This window comes from Aotus nancymaae, unplaced genomic scaffold (genome assembly GCF_030222135.1).
Source record: "Aotus nancymaae isolate 86718 unplaced genomic scaffold, 86718_ANA_hifiasm-v0.15.2.pri h1tg000008l, whole genome shotgun sequence".
Lineage (NCBI taxonomy): Eukaryota > Metazoa > Chordata > Mammalia > Primates > Aotidae > Aotus > Aotus nancymaae.
In genome coordinates this window covers 7,182,793-7,199,012 of record NW_026988419.1, presented here as the reverse complement: position 1 = coordinate 7,199,012, position 16,220 = coordinate 7,182,793, and the positions used below count along the sequence as shown (strand labels likewise).

The following is a 16,220-nucleotide window of genomic DNA, read 5'->3' as shown; positions in this document are numbered from 1 at the left end:
AGTAGATCTTCCATTTGATTCAGCAATCCCAATACTGGATATCTACTCAAAGGAAAAGAAGTCATTATATCAAAAGAAGTCATTGTACACATCTGCATGCATATGTTTATTGCAGCATAGTTAACAATTGCAAAGATGTGGAACCAACTTAAGTGTTCATAAACCAAAGAGTAAAGAAAATGGTGGTATATATACACCATGGAATTCGACTCAGCCATAAAAAAGAATGAAATAATGTCTTTTGCAGCAACTTAGATGGAGCTGCTGTAGGCCAAAATTCTAAGTATTAATAACTCAGGAATAGAAAACCAAATACCATATGTTCTCACTTATAAGCAGGAGCTAAACTATGAGTATGCAAAGACATACAGAGTTGTATAATAGACTTTGGAGACTCAAAAGGGGAATGAAGGGGAATGAGTGAGAAAGCGGTGAGAGATTTAAAAATCTACATATTAGATACAATGTATACTACTCAGGTGATGAGTACACTAAAATCTCAGATTTCACCACTGTAGAATTCATCCATTTAACTAAAAACTACATGTATCCCTAAAGTTATTGAAATTAAAAAAAAATTGGAAATCTGTTTCTGGACTCTCTATATTTTTTCATTGATCTTTGAGGAAATCTGTCCTTCACTAATACTACATGGTTTGATTTCTTTTGCTATATAATCAGTCCTGAAATCAGATAGCATAGATCCTCTGTTCTTTTTCAGAATTACTTTGGGTATTCTAGATCTTTTGCCTTTCTGCATGAATTTCAGAAGAAACTTGTTGATATCTACTAAAAATCCTTCTAAGATTTTGACTTTATAGATCAGCTTGAGGAAAATTAACATCTTAACAACGAGTTTTTTAATCCATGAATATGGTATATTTCTCCACATACATAGGTCTTCTTTGATTTATCTGACCAGTGTTTGATAGTTTTGAACATACAGATCCTCCGTATGTTTTCTTAGATTTATACATAAGTATTTTATGACTTTTTGTAGGATGAGATATGCTATTATAAATAGTACTTTTAAAAATGTTGGTTATCTGTTGAGATGATTATATATGTTTTCTTTTTTGTTTATTAGCATACTGTATTACTTTGACTTTCAAAGTTGAAGCAGGTTTGCATTCCCAGGATAAATCTCACCTGGTTGTGCTATATTGCACTTCATTCTGGTAAAAATGTCATGTGCACCTGAAAACAATGTGTATTCTGCTGTTGTTGGATAGAATGTTCTATTTAAATGTTATTTAGATGAACTTAGCTGGTAGATTTTTTCAGGTCTTCTATATCCCTGCAGATTGTTTACTTTTTTATTGAATACTGTATTTTGAATTACATGTGATAATTGTGAGTAATATTGAATACATATTGTTGCAGTGGTTACCCTGGACACACCAAAGGCTTCAAATTCCTTTACCATTACCTTGTTTTTAGGATGGCCTGATTTGCCAGAGGGTTTTGCTCAGTGCCTGCTTGAACTTCAGTTTCAGGTCCTCCTTTTGTACTGTGACTCAGATAGGTTCTCCTTCCATTCCTTTGTCCCTTTCCTGGTGATATACTGCAATTACTTGTTGCTCTGTGCTTTACAGTCTGGTGATGAGAGTCAAGTTATGGGTATGTCCTGATTAAGTCTAGTATTGGGCAGTCACTGTGCCCCTGGGTTTGGAAGTATGGCCTTCTCAGTGTTCTTGCCCCAGATTTAGAAAATATGTTTTGTTTTCCTTCCTTTTCCCTTCTTAAAGTTGCTATGTTTTTGCCAGCTCCCTAAGGGAAATGGTGATTCTACTAGTCCATTCTCACACTGCTATGAAGAAATACCTGAGACTGGGTAATTTATAAAGGAAAGAGGTTTAGTTGACTCACAGTTCCACATTGCTTGGGAGACCTCAGGAAGCTTACAATCATGTTGGAAGGCAAAGGAGAAGCAGGCACCTTCTTTGCAGGGTGGCAGGGTGGAGTAAGTGCAAGCAGGAGAAATGCCAGAGGCTTATAAAACCATCAGATCTCGTGAGAGCTCACTGTCACAAGAACAGCATGGAGAAAACTGCCCCTGTGATCCGATTACCTCCACCTGGTCCCACCCTTGACACCTGGGGATTGTAGGGATTACAATTCAAGAGGAGATTTGGGTGAGGACACAGTCAAACCCTATCAGTGGTTTTTGCTCTTCTTTCAGGCATTTAAGGCATTTTTCTGTAGGGTATTTAGGGGAGAAGGATCTGGGCAGCCTTTCATACATTTCCTGCAGTGGCTGCTGATCTTTTTCCACAGGGCTGTACCATAATGACAAAGGACGCTTTCTCTTGACTTTCACCGGTTTCTCTTGTGAGACTAGGTGAGGTTCTGAGAAAAGCCTGAAAGTGGATGTGAATTTTTTTATATCATAGGCCCCAGGGATTCTGGGTTCCCTTGCTTGCTTACAGTCAGCCTTTAACAATCTTCTCAAAATGTTGGCCAAATTCTTTTCACTGGTGTCCAGCAGAGTCTGTCCTGGGTAAGCAAGTGCTGTTTGTTTAGTTGGTTGGTCTACTACCTCAGGTCTTTGATGGGTTCAAGAAAAGTTATTAGGTAGTGTCTCTGAGCCTATTCTGGCTTGGGAGGCTTCCCAATTAAAAAAATTAAGTTATTAATTTGTGGACTATGTAGCATTTATGTTTTTTGTAAGGATGAGAATGATACCCTTTCCAGCTTTCTACATCCCAAGAGGAAGCTAGGCGCTTTCCTTATTCTTCATTGGGATTTGAATTATCATTCCTTGCATACTGTTTACCTGATTTTGGTTTTTTGTAATAGTTACCACTAATACTGAGTTTTGAAAAGACCCACTAATAAGTTCATTTGGTAGAAAGAATGCCAGTACCCCAAAGAAGCATCCAGTACCATTTGTGATCATACACTGCATAATGTTTCACTCAGCAACAGACCACATATGTGATGGTGGTCCCACAACATTATAAAACTATATTTTTACTGTACCTTTTCTATGTTTAAATACACAAACACTTACCATTGCGTTACACTTACTTATGGTATTCAGTGCAGAAATGTGGTATAGAGTTTTGTAGCCTAGGAGCAATAGGCTATACCATATAGCCTACATGTGTAGTAGACTATGCCATGTAGGTTTGTGTAAGTATACTTTATAGTGATTACACAGTGACAGAATTGCCTAATGACACATTGTTTCAGAACACATCCCTGTTGTTAAGTGATACATGACTATTCTTTCAACCTCTTCTTTAGTTAAATAAATTGTAAGGGTAAATTAAATCAAGGTAGCAACTTTTAGCCTCAAAATTTGCTATTATCATAATTCATAATAGTACCTGGCCGTAATTACATGTCCTAAAGATAATGCCAGGAATAATAATGCCTAAGTTACCTTTGTAGAAGAAATATCAAAATTTATATTATTTCAAGGGGCTTGCATGTTTACTACTACTAACAGAAATCTTGTCTTGTTCTATTGGCAGTCTCAGCTTTTATAAACGAGTCCAAAAGGTGGCTGATACCAAAGTAATAGAAAAATTTTGGAAAGGAGCCATCTTTTTCTTTGAGTCAAAAGGCAGATGCCAACTAGGAACATTAGCTCCTTGCATTTTTTTTCTCCCCACTCCCTCACATCCCTCCATGTATAATTTGTGCCTTTTTTTTTTTTTTAATAGCCTGCCACCAGGTTCAGCTGGCGCTGGATACAAAGCTCTGTCCTTTTCAATTTCTATCTGCCAGCCTGCAGCATGGGTACTGGTTGAAGCCGGAAATCCTTACTGACATGTGGAGTAACTTGTGCTTCTTTTCTTAGATTCTTCTAAAAGGCGAATGGCCACAGTCACACTTTGGCTGTCTTGTGAGAAAATCAAGCAGAATTGTCACCCCCCAACCCTGTGCAACACAGTTGGGGTTGCTGGGTAGCATGTTTGAAACTATGGTGGAATATACTACAAAGGCCTTGGCTTGAGAATGAAACTGATTGCTGCTTTGTTTCTTAGTCTCTAGATGTAAAAACCAGGAAAGCTATATTGGAAAAAATATTTAGATTCCAAATTAATATGTAGTGCTTTGTTAACAGAGCATTTAATGATCCCTTGAATCCTGTTTATAAGCATCATATATATTCATAGGGCCCTATTGAGATACACTTTAAGTTAAAAAAAGGGAGATAATTTATTTAATTAAGGTGTACATTTTTATTTCTTCTGATGCAACATCAAGGTATGTAAAAGTAATATTTGTCTTATTTGTATGGAAATTTTTGTGAAAAATTGGATAAATTATGTTCATGTTCTTTTCATCTTTTATGGTGTGTTACAAAGAGAAAATGATGGGAATTTCAGTGAACTGAGTTTCAGTCCTAGTATGAATGTTAAATAACTTTATTTGTGCTATGAGTCAGTGAATCTGATCAGATCTCAGTTTTATTTTTATTTTTTTTTATATTGAAGAAATTGAATTGAGTATGCTTCAAGTCTCTTCCAGTTTCATTATTCTGAAAAGAATGTAGCTAAAAAGAGGTGGGAATTTGGGGAGATGTCAGGAATATTGGTGAGTTTTTGACATACAGGTGTCAGGGCTTATCAATGAAAGATTTCTGAAAGATAAAATCAAACAGCTCTACAAAGCAGATCTAACTTGATAAACACATGTATTAGATGGTAGTACCTTATTCAGTTGCCTGATTATACGAGCCTTTATTGGCCCAGTGCAGGCATAATGCAATTGGCAATTTTTAATGTATGCAAATTTTCACTGCTGCCTTGCTTGGCATAGCAGAGGCATTACAGCCAGGACAAAGATGTATGACTAATTCTGCGTGACCACTTAACTTCTTTTTTTTAAAGTAATTTGGTGTGTTCTCCCCCAGGAAAACTTTCTAGGTAATAAAAAAGTACCATCTGCCAGATTGTCTAAAAGCAATTTCAATGCAAAACAACACTTGCTTTAGATTACTGATTCTTACTTGCTGCTCTGTGTATTGAAGGTTTTCATTTCAGTGAATAAAGTTTGATATCTGAGAATGTGTCTAGATGTGAAATTTTACAACAGATTGTGCTTATATCCAGATTGTGCTTTTATCTGCCTTTACAGTGCTAGAAGATTGTGCTTATATCTAGATTGTACTTGTATCTACCTATACTTTTTCAAATCTATGAAATTAGGTTCTATATTTTAAAATATTAACTGTAGCTCAGCCATTACTTTAAAAAAGAAAGAGAGAGAGAGATACATGGAATTTAAATGTTTGGGAAACTGACATTAATATTTATCTGTGAATTAATTTATATGTAATCTTTTCTCTACCACCTACCCCCATAATATCATTTATTGAAAGGCATCATTTGGATGCTGATGAGAAGATTTAGCAGTAAAAGCATAAACAAAATTGTAATGAATTAATTCTACCCACTTATCCCCTATGACTGATGGAGACTATGTTTTGAGCTACCAAATCTTAATGATTTCAGAAATTTTTCTTTGCACATCCGTGATGTTGCTCAGTATCGTCATTCATTCTGCCACTCGAAAGAACCTTATTGAGCCTCTCATGTGTGTCAGCATTATAAGAAGTTAAGCATTGTAGGCTTCTATAATGAATAAATCTTGTTCATTACTATCAAGGTAAAAATACTCTTCTTTCTGCCAAACGACAAGAGATTTAAATGACCTATGTCGGTTAAGCTAAGCAATATAGTAGATTTAGGAAAGAAATATAGTAACTTTTGACTTCAAGTGAGGTAATTGCTTTACTTATCAGTATGTGACATTCTCTAGTTCAGCAACCATGATTCCCTAAGTTATGAAAGAATTTACAGAAAATTAAGTTTATTATAATACAATGATTTGGATATTCAAGTTATTCATACAGTTTTTAGTCTTAGAAGTTTTTGATGTGTATATACTGAATTTAATGAAATCAAATATAATTGAAGAAAACTATTACTTTAGGCCTGATTCACAAACTCATGTCATTTTTGTAAAAATGTATTAATTTGGAAACGATATATCACACAGTACTTTAATAGCAATGAATCTTATGTTCTTATTCAACAAAAATCGAGGGTTTGAACAAGTTTTTATACTATGTATCTCTACTAAAAAATAAAACAGTACCCACTTTTTTGAGCTGAAAACAACCAGACTTTTTTTTATAAACTCAATAGTTGATATTTTCAGTAAATAAAATTTTCTTATCTTTTAATTTGAGCCTTTCTAATTCCTTTCTTTTCTTAACTTTTATTTTAAGTTCAGGGGTACATGTGCAGGATATTAGAGGTTTGTTATACAGACTATTTCACCACCCAGGTATTAAACCTAATAATCTAGTTATTTTTCCTGATCCTCTTCCTCCTCCTACACTCCACCCTACAATAGGCCCCACTGTGCATTGTTCCTCTCCATGTGTCCATGTGTTCTCAACATTTAGCTCTCACTTACAAGTGAAAACATGCATATGATATATACTTTTCTGTTTCTGTGTTTGCTAAGGACAATAGCCTGCAGCTCCACCCATGTCCTTGCAAAACACACAATTTTATTTTTTTTGTGGCTACATAGTATTCCATGGTGTGTATGTACCACATTTTCTTTATCCAGTCTATCATTGACCAGCATTTGGGTTGATTCCATGTCTTTTCTATTGTGAATAGTGCTGCAGTGAACATGCGTGTGCATGTGTTTTTATTATAGGATAATTTATATTCCTATGGGTATATACCCAGTAATGGAATTACTAGGTCAAATGATATTTCTGTTTCTAGATCTTTGAGGAATCACCCTAGTGTCTTCCACAATAGTTGAACTAATTTATATTCCTACCAACAGTGTAAAAGTGTTACTTTTCTCCACAATCCCACCAGCATTTGTTATTTTTTGACTTTTTAGTAATAGCCATTCTGATTGATGTGAGATGGTATCTCCTGGTTTTGATTTGCATTTCTGTAATGATCAGTGATGTTGAGCTTTTTTCATGATTGTTCGCCACATGTATGTCTTCTATCAAAAAATGTCTTTTCATGTCCTTTGCATACTTTTTAATGGAGTTTTCTTTTCTTGTAAATTTAAGTTCTTTATAGATGCTGGAATTTAGACCTTTATCATATGCATAGTTTGTAAAAATTTTCTCCCATTCTGTAGCTGGTTTACTTTGTTGATAGTTTCTTTTGCTGTGCAGAATCAGAAATGATAAGGGGGATATTGCCACGGATCCCACAGAAATACAAACAACAACCAGAGAGTATTATAAACACCTCTATGCATATATATTAGAAAATCTAGGAGAAATGGATAAATTCCTGGACACATACACGCTTCTAAGACTGAAGCAGGAAGAAATGGAATCCCTGAAGAGACCAATAACAAGTTCTGAAATTGAAGCAGTAATAAATAGCCTACCAACCAAAAAAAAGCTCAGGACTAGATGTATTCACAGCTGAATTCTATCAGAGGTACAAAGAAGAGCTGGTACCATTCCTGCTGAAACTATTACAAAAAATTGGGGAAAGAAAAAAACAAAAAACTGAGTCCTTGCTAAGTCATTCTGAGTCCAGCAGCAACCTGATACCAAAACCTGGCAGAGATACAACAATAAAAGAAAATTTTAGGCCAATATCCCTGATGAACAATGATGAGAAAATCCTCAATAAAATACTGGCAAATTTAATCCAGCAGCACGTCAAAAAGCTTATCCACCATATCAGTTGGCTTCATCCCTGGGTTGCAAGGCTGGTTCAACATACACAAATCAATCATCACATAAACAGAACTGAAGACAAAAACCTCATGATTATCTCAATAGGTGCAGAAAAGTCTTTCAATAAAATTCAACATCCCTTCATGGTAAAAACTTTTGATAAAGATATTGAAGAAACATACCTTCAAATAATAAGAGCCATATATGACAAACCCACAGCTAATATCATACTGAATGGGCAAAAGCTAGAAGCATTCCCCTTGAAAACAGGCACTAGACAAGGATGCCCACTCTCACCACTCCTATTCAAATAGTGTTAGAAGTTCTGGCTAGGGCAATCAAGCAAGAGAAAGAAATAAAAGGTATTTAGGAAGAGAGGAAGTCAAACTGTATTTGTTTGCAGATGACATGATCCTATATCCAGAAATCTCCTGTGTCTCAGCCCAAAAGCTTCTCAAGCTGATAAGCAACTTCAGCAAAGTTTCAGGATACAAAATTAATGTGCACAGATTGCTAGCATTCCTATACACCTACAACAGACAAGCTGAGAGCCATATTACGAATGAACTCCCATTCACAGTTGCTACAAATACCTAGGAGTACAGTTAACAAGGGAAGTGAAGGACCTCCACAGGAGGAGAACTGCAAACCACTGCTCAAATAAATCAGAGTGAACACAAACAAATGGAAAAACATTCCATGCTCATGGATAGGAAGAATCAATATCATGAAAATGGCAATATTGCCCAAAACAACTTATAGATTCAGTGCTATTCCCATTAAACTACCATTGACGTTCTTCAAAGAACTAGGAAAAACTACTTTAAAATTCATATGGAACCAGAAAATAGCCCAAATAGCCAAGGCAATTCTAAGCAAAAAGAACAAAGCTGGTAGCATCACACTACCCAACTTCAAACTGTACTACAGGGCTACAGTAACCAAAACAGCATGGTAGTGGTACAAGAACAGACACATAGACCAATGGAACAGAATAGAGAACCCAGAAATAAGACGGTATACCTACAACCATCTGATCTTTGACAAAACTGACAAAAACAAGCAATAGGGAAAGAATTCCCTATTTAATAAAACTGGTTAGCTCTATGCAGAATACTAAAGCTGGACCCCTTGCTTACACCTTATACAAAAATCAACTCAAGATGGATCAAAGACCTAAATGTAAAACCCAAAACAATAAATACCCTAGAGGAAAACCCAAGCAATACCATTCAGGACATAGGCACGGGCAAAGGTTGCATGATGAAGATGCCAAAAGTAATTGCAACTAAAGCAAAATTTGACTAAAAGGATCTAAAAGAGCTTCTGTACAGCAAAATAAACTATCTAATTGTACACATTAAAAGTGTCTGTAACATTCTAAAAGGCTTTGTCTTAACATTTTTGTCTTCAACTATGACTTGTCTCTTGGTGTTTATAAAGAGCCACATTGTTAAGAATATTAGGAGTATAAATGCCATTTAAGTCTTGGGGAGAGATGTATTACTGTGATCATTTGCTTAATTTATTTGTGTGTGTGTGCATATGTGTATGTGTGTGTGTATCATGACATATGCCCACAATTGTATATGGTTATGATAATTCACTAAAAATTTTAATTAAAAATAATTCAAATTGTTTCTGAAGTAGATAGATGATGGAGAATGAGATAGGCAGTACCATTTTCAAATAGAACTATAATGTGCTAGCACTGAAAGCAAGCTTAGGGGTCATGATATCTGACACATTGGTTTCAGATCAGGAAACAGAAAACAAGAGGCTTAATTCTCTATCACAGTGTACATGCCCATTGAATGTGAAAACCAGGATTGCTGTTGACAGTGTCCTGCCCTGGGAATGCAGATGTGAAGTAGGCTGGTTCTCTAGGCTGGGCTGTGGCCAGGCTGGAAGTCAGGACCTCTCTGGAGGTCCTGGAAAGTGCTACATTAGACTCATATATTTTTTTTTTTAAATGAGACAGAGTCTCACTCTGTTGCCCAGGCTGAAGTGCAGTGGCACAATCTTGGCTCATTACAGCTTCCGCCTCCCAGGTTCAAGTGATCCTCCTGCCTCAGCCCCCTTAGTAGCTGGGATTGCAGGCACATGCCTCCATGCCCAGCTAATTTTTTTTTAAAGTAGAGATGGGGTTTTGCCATGTTGGCCAGGCTGATCTCGAACTCCTGACCTCAGGTGATCCACTGCCTCGGCCTCCCAAAGTGCAGGGATTACAGACATGAGCCACTGCACCAGGCCTAGACTCTCATTTTCTTGGGCTCCTCTGCGTCTCCCTAGAGCTGAACCTCAAGTGCGCTTCTGTGTCAGCCTTCAGCCTTCTGGGCTTGACTGAAAATGGACTCTTGGCCCTTCTCCTGCTGGCACGGGCAAATCCACCTGGCCTTTGGAGGTATGGGGGAGAAGTAGGTGATAAAGTGTGAGAAACAGTTCTGATATATGTGTGTTAACACTTGTTATATGCATGCTGTGATTGGTGTGCAGTTCTGGTTTTGTTTTAGTATGGGAATTGACAAGAAGTCCCACCTGAATTCCAAGTGATCCCAAGGTGGACCATGCTGAGAGCCCGAGAGAGATGATGATGGTACTTGAGCTCATCTATTCTGGTCTTTTAGATTTTGTGTAGCATTTGTTCTGATTATGAAAGTAATATTCACTATGGAAAAGACAAACCAGCAAGAAGAAGTCAAAAAAGTATTCTGTAATTTCACCACACAGAGAAAAGCCACTTTGCATTTGGGGTATATCCATGAAGATACCCATAACACAAGCACCCAGAGGAAACCACTGTAAACATTTTGGTGATATTCTTTCCAGATTAAAGAGTATTAGGTGGTAATGACTATGCTAGGAAAATTCACATACCCATACAGAACCCTATAAGATAAACATTTTAAAGTACTTTCATTGTTTTAGATTGTGAGGCAGAGGCACAGAGAAATTAAATGACGTTTTCAGGGTCACATTCTAAGTGGTAAATATCAGATTAGAGGGCCAGATGTCTCTCTTCCTAATTGGGACGCTTTTTACATTATACAGTATTATGGCCTCTTCAGAAAAAACATATTTAGACTGCTGCTGAACTGTCAGAGATTAACATGGTTTTCTTGTAAGTCTGTAGCCCACCATATAATTGTCCCATGTAACTTAGCTGGAGGACGTTTGTATTCTTCGAGTTAGATTGGCTGTTGTAATCTTCTTGAATTCAGAAAACTGAAAACTCTGAGGTATGTGTGACTACTATTGATAATTCTTTGCTAAATTAAAAAGACTGCATTATTTATAGAGATAACAATGACATTTCTCTTACTTTTGTCTTCACCTGCTCATATATGTTTGGCTAAGTTTGTTGATGTTTTTTGTTTGGTTTGGATTTTTTTTAAGCAAAAATTCCTGACAAAAATTTAAAAACTGTTAAAAATCATTTGTATGGGAAGGAATACACTCCTTACACAAGAAGCCTGCCTCTCGGGTACCTCATAGGATATGTACCCCCCAAAACTGCTTACTGCAGACAATCAGAAGTAATCTGCTGGGCTGCTGTTGGTTTCTACAAAAATTGTAGCATATACAAGTTTGAAAACATTTGTTTTTCATATAAATATGTTAGTGACATTTGAATTAAGGATTTGTTTTGTTAACTTAAATAGGACTCAATTTGTCTTCGATAGTTTTCCTTTTAGAAAAGAAATGATTTGTAACAGAAAAGTATAAATGTGCATGCATTAAGGGTGCCTTAAGACATCATGATTTTATGTTGAGCTATTGCCCATTACTCCAGTTACTTAATGGGAATTACTCACCTGCGAATTTCCACTGTCGTCTGCTCTGCCTCTCTTAAACAATCTTACTCACAGTTTTGCACATTCTACCATCCATTATATTGTGTTGTGTTGCTGGTGAGAAAAACCAAGAGTCATATGTTGGTTTCCATTTATTATACAATCACAAATAACTCTTAAAGTGGTCTAGTGTCATCACATGGCAGTTCTCCAATGATTCAAAACTGTATTTCTGTTGTACTTAGTTATGGAGAGCCACATGAGAGTCATGTATTTGTATATCTTCATGAATCTCATTCGGAGGACCGAAGATCTTTTTTTTTTTTTTTTTTTTTTTTGAGACAGTGTCTTGCTCCATTGCCAGGCTGGAGCACAGTGGTGCAGTCTTGGCTCACTGCAACCTCCACCTCCCGGGTTCAAGCGATTCTTCCACCTCGGCCTCCCTAGTAGCTGGGACTACAGGCATGTACCAAATGCCCAACTAATTTTTGTAATGTTTTTAGTAGAGACGGGGTTTCACCATGTTGGCCAGGATGGTCTCAATTTCTTGACCTCGTGATCCACCCACCTCGGCCTCCCAAAGTGTTGGGATTACAGGCGTGAGCCACCACACCTGGCTCAAAGATCTTCTTATGATAGATACCTGGCCCAAATTGTACAAAGTTATTAAGATTACTATAAATATTAAACAGATGAAAATTACACTGTAATCATTTGCTTTGGAAAAATTGCAGATGGCCTAAGTGTGCAGTCATAGGAGACAGGTGAAATAAATCATGATATGAGTTGACTCTTGAATTATTGCATTCAAGATTCTTTACAAATCAAAACAGAACAACCCAAAGCCCAGTAGTTTTTAATTTTCAGCTCACTGAGTGTAAAAGGGAACCACTTGCCCTGGCTAGCATGATGGTAAAATAAAATGTAGCTAGCCCATGGACATTGCAGGAGATAAAGTATTTAATAAGTGTCTTCTAGAAGTGACATCGAGATAGAACACCTGCTCTCTTCATTATGTCTTTAAACAAGCTGAGTCTCTTGGGCTTAGCAAGGCCCTCCTTTTGGCACACTGTGCTATGACAAAGATAAATTTTAAACCTCAATTAATTTGCTGTTGTCTAGAGCATGCATTTTGGAGAGGAGGGAAATAAGTCCCTGATTTAAGGCCCAGTAAGGCCCATTTTGAGTACAACTCTGAGATTGTGACATTTGTCAGGTTATGCCACATTTCCTGCCCCATTGGCAGCCTTCATTATTTGCTCATTGTTATTTTCAAGATTTATATATTACAAAAGCACGTAGACAGTTGGTCTGTAGGCATACCTGTGCAGTGGACTTCTGGATTTCTCTGTGTGCTTTCAGGAAGGGATCTTAGTGGCCATTGAGTAATGCCTGTGTTGATGGCTTGTTTCTGTTATGCCTTTGCTTGGTACAGTCCTGCCTGTGGTAGCAACAGGGGTGGGTGGAAGTGAAAGAGCGCTGAGTGCCTCTTAAATCAGTTGTCATTTTGGCAGTTTCAGTCTAACCAAGGATAACTTCCATATGCAATGGCTGTGAAGGACCTTTTGGCCCAAGAAAATAATATTTAATCAGCAGTGTGGTTCATCTTATTACTCTGAGGAGAAAATAACTCAACACCAAATTCTATTCTATCATAGATAGGATTTTTTAAAACCAAAATCAAAACATCTGCTGTTTTGTAGCCACATGAACCTGAGACTCTGTGCTCCTGGAGGAGCAGCAGTTGTACAACTGCTGTGCACTCTGTATCTCATAGACCTTGCCACCAGGCGAGGGGGATGCTCTCAGAGTTAATAAGCAATTAGGATGTTCTTTCCCGTCAATTAACTGTCAGAATAATGAGACCACAGGAGCACTCTCTTTAAGAATGCCAAGACTTGTATTTTCTGAAAAGCATGCCTTTCTCTGCTGCTTGCAGTCACACAAATAGACAACTACTTAACGCTGGGAAAATGCAATAAAAATTGTACCTACAGCAAACAGAAAAGAGAGGTATACAAATGGGATACCATTCACTCTAAACTCAGAATTCATGGATTTCCCTCCTGAGTGGCCGTAGTGACATTATAATACCTTCTGTCACCTTATTTGGCTTAAAGATTGACAGATAGAATACTTAAGTAGTGAACATACCAGCAGCATTGCAAGTGACCTGTGTATGTGTGTATACATGGCTGGGAGGCTGACATAGGTCCCATAGGTAATAAAGGGTAGGGCTGAGATTGTGTGGAACCCAGGCAGTTTTGTTTCACAGTCTATGTACTTTATCATTACATTGTTTTACCTTTCATATTGTATTGGTAGGACATAATAATAGTGATTTTTTTATTACTAATTATTAATTAGTTTGCTAGGACCACCATAACTAAATACCACAGTCTGGGTAGTTTACACATAAACATATTTTCTCATATCTCCAGAGGCAGGAATTTCAAGATCAAGGTGCCAACAGGTTTGGCTTCTCCTGAGGCTGCTCTCCTTGGCTTGCAGACAGCCTTTTCCCCATGTCCTCATATGGTCTTTCCAGACAGAGGAAAGGCTGTCTGCACATCTCCTTGGTGTCTCTTTGTGCATCCAAATTTCCTTCTCTTATAAGGATCCTAGTCAGATTAGATTAAGGAGCACTCTAATGGCCTTATTTGTAAAAATAAATCATTTTAGTTGATCAAAATTGTATATATTTGTCACGTACTCCACAGTGTTTTGAAATGTATATCCGTTGTGGAATGGCTAAACAACCTAATTAACGTAAGTTCCCTCACATACTTAGTTTGTGTGGTAAGAACCCTTAAAATCTACTCTTAATGATTTTCAAGAATACAATACATTGTTATCAACCATAGTCACTCTGTTGTACAGTCACTGTATCATAGATAGATCTCTATCTAACTTAAATTTTGTACCCTTTGACCCAGCATCTCCCTAGCTTCCAGCCCTGTAGCCACCCTTCTACTCTCTGCTTCTGTGAGTTCAACTTTTTAAGATTCCATGTATAAGTGAGATCATGCAGTATTTTGTCTTTCTGTGCCTGGCTTATTTAACATACTATCCTCCAGATTCCTCCATGTTATTGGAAATGACAACATGGAGGATTTTTTTCTGTTTTAAGGATGAATAGTATTCATTGTGTATATGTTACCACGTTTTATTCATTCACCTGTTGATGGACACTTAGGTTGATTCTTGGCTTTTGTAAATAATGCTTCAATGAACATGGGAGTGCAGATATCTCTTCAACCTACTGATTTCAGGTCCTTTAGAGGAAACTCCATGCTGTTTTCCATAATAGCTGTACATTCCCACCAGCAGTGTGCAAGGGTTCCCCTTTCTCCACATCCTCTCCAACACTTTTTCATCTATTTGATAACAGCTATTGTAATAAGTGTGAGGTGGTACCTCATTGTGGTTCCAATTAGCATTTCCCTGATGTTTAGTGAGCATTTCTTCACATACGTGTTGGCATTCATATCTCTTCCTTTGAGAGATGTCTGTTCAGGTCCCTTGTCCATTTTTAAAATTGGGTTGTTTTCTTGCCTTGAGTTGAGTTCCTTATATATTTTTTAAATTAAAGCGTTATCAGATGTATGGTTTGCAGACGTGAAATTTTTCCCATCCCATCGGTTGTCTCGTCACATTGTTGATTGTTTCCTTTGCGGTGAAGATGCTTTTTAGTTTGATGTAATCTTGTTTGTCTATTTTTGCTTTTGTTGACCATGCTTTCAGAGTCATATCTAAAAAATTATTGCCCAAACCAATGTAATGGAGCTTTTCCCCTCCATTTTCTTCTGGTAGGTTTACAGTTTCAAGTCTTATGTTTAAGTCTTTAATCTGTTTCGAGTGGATTTTTGTACATGGTGTGAGATAAGAGTCTAATATCACCCTTCTACATGTTGGTATCCTAATGGATTCCATTTAACTCCATCACATTTTTAAAGGTCCTATCTTCGAATACAGTCACGTTCTGTAGTACCGGGGACTAGGGCTGCAACAAGTGAATTTTCAGGATATACAATTCAGCCAATAACAATAACATACTATTATTAATATTAGTATTCTGCTAAATGCTGTCAATACTTTATTAGTTAATTTTTTTTGTTCGCATACTCATTCCTGTTGAAGTGAAATTAGAAAATTTAGCAAATAAGAGGTTTTTTGTAAAGTATTCATGAAAAGGTTTCAAAGTGTTGGCTATTAATGTCTTCTTGGTCAAACTTTAAGCTTCCTATGGGAATTTCTATTGTAAATTTCATGATTGAATATTTTCAGGATCTACAGTGGATATCTGAGAAAGGCCAGGGAATATGAAATCCCAAATGTTTTCCAACTCATAGTTAACAGCTAACTGACTATATAATCTTCCAATTCAGTGGAAAGGTAGAATTTAAAGATGATGTTAAGAATAAATAAAGGAGAGTGAACTTTTATCAAAGATACAACTCACATCAAGAACTAAATATATTCATAGTTGCAATGTCTTCAGGTGATTTCTGAACAAAAGAGAATAACCATTGTTGTCCAACATGTTTCAGTTAATGAATAGAGATTGTGGATATATCCAAGGACTACAATTCAAGAAAGAACAAAGATATAGTTTGCAAATAATTTTAAATAACTAGAGGCAACATTTCTCTCAGAAATTTTGGTTGTTCTCAACCCTGGTTGCCTATTAGAATCATTTGGGGAGCTTTGTAAAGTTACTAGTGCTCTGGCCC

General features: G+C 36.8%; 1 protein-coding gene across 6 annotated transcripts in view; it reads left to right on the top strand.

The window, feature by feature from the left end:
• RHBDD1 (rhomboid domain containing 1) overlaps nt 1–16,220 on the top strand; it is a 159,576-nt gene that overhangs the window by 96,110 nt on the left and 47,246 nt on the right. For 5 of the 6 annotated variants that reach the window (XM_012446201.3, XM_012446198.3, XM_012446200.3 and 2 more), the window contains one exon: nt 3,672–6,207. The exons of the other annotated variant lie outside the window; for it this stretch is intronic. In XM_012446201.3, the coding sequence (XP_012301624.2) occupies nt 3,672–3,808 (137 nt within the window). In that variant the 3' untranslated portion in view covers nt 3,809–6,207. Of the gene's footprint in view, nt 1–3,671; nt 6,208–16,220 lie in introns of those variants that run through there. 6 annotated transcript variants of the gene reach the window in all.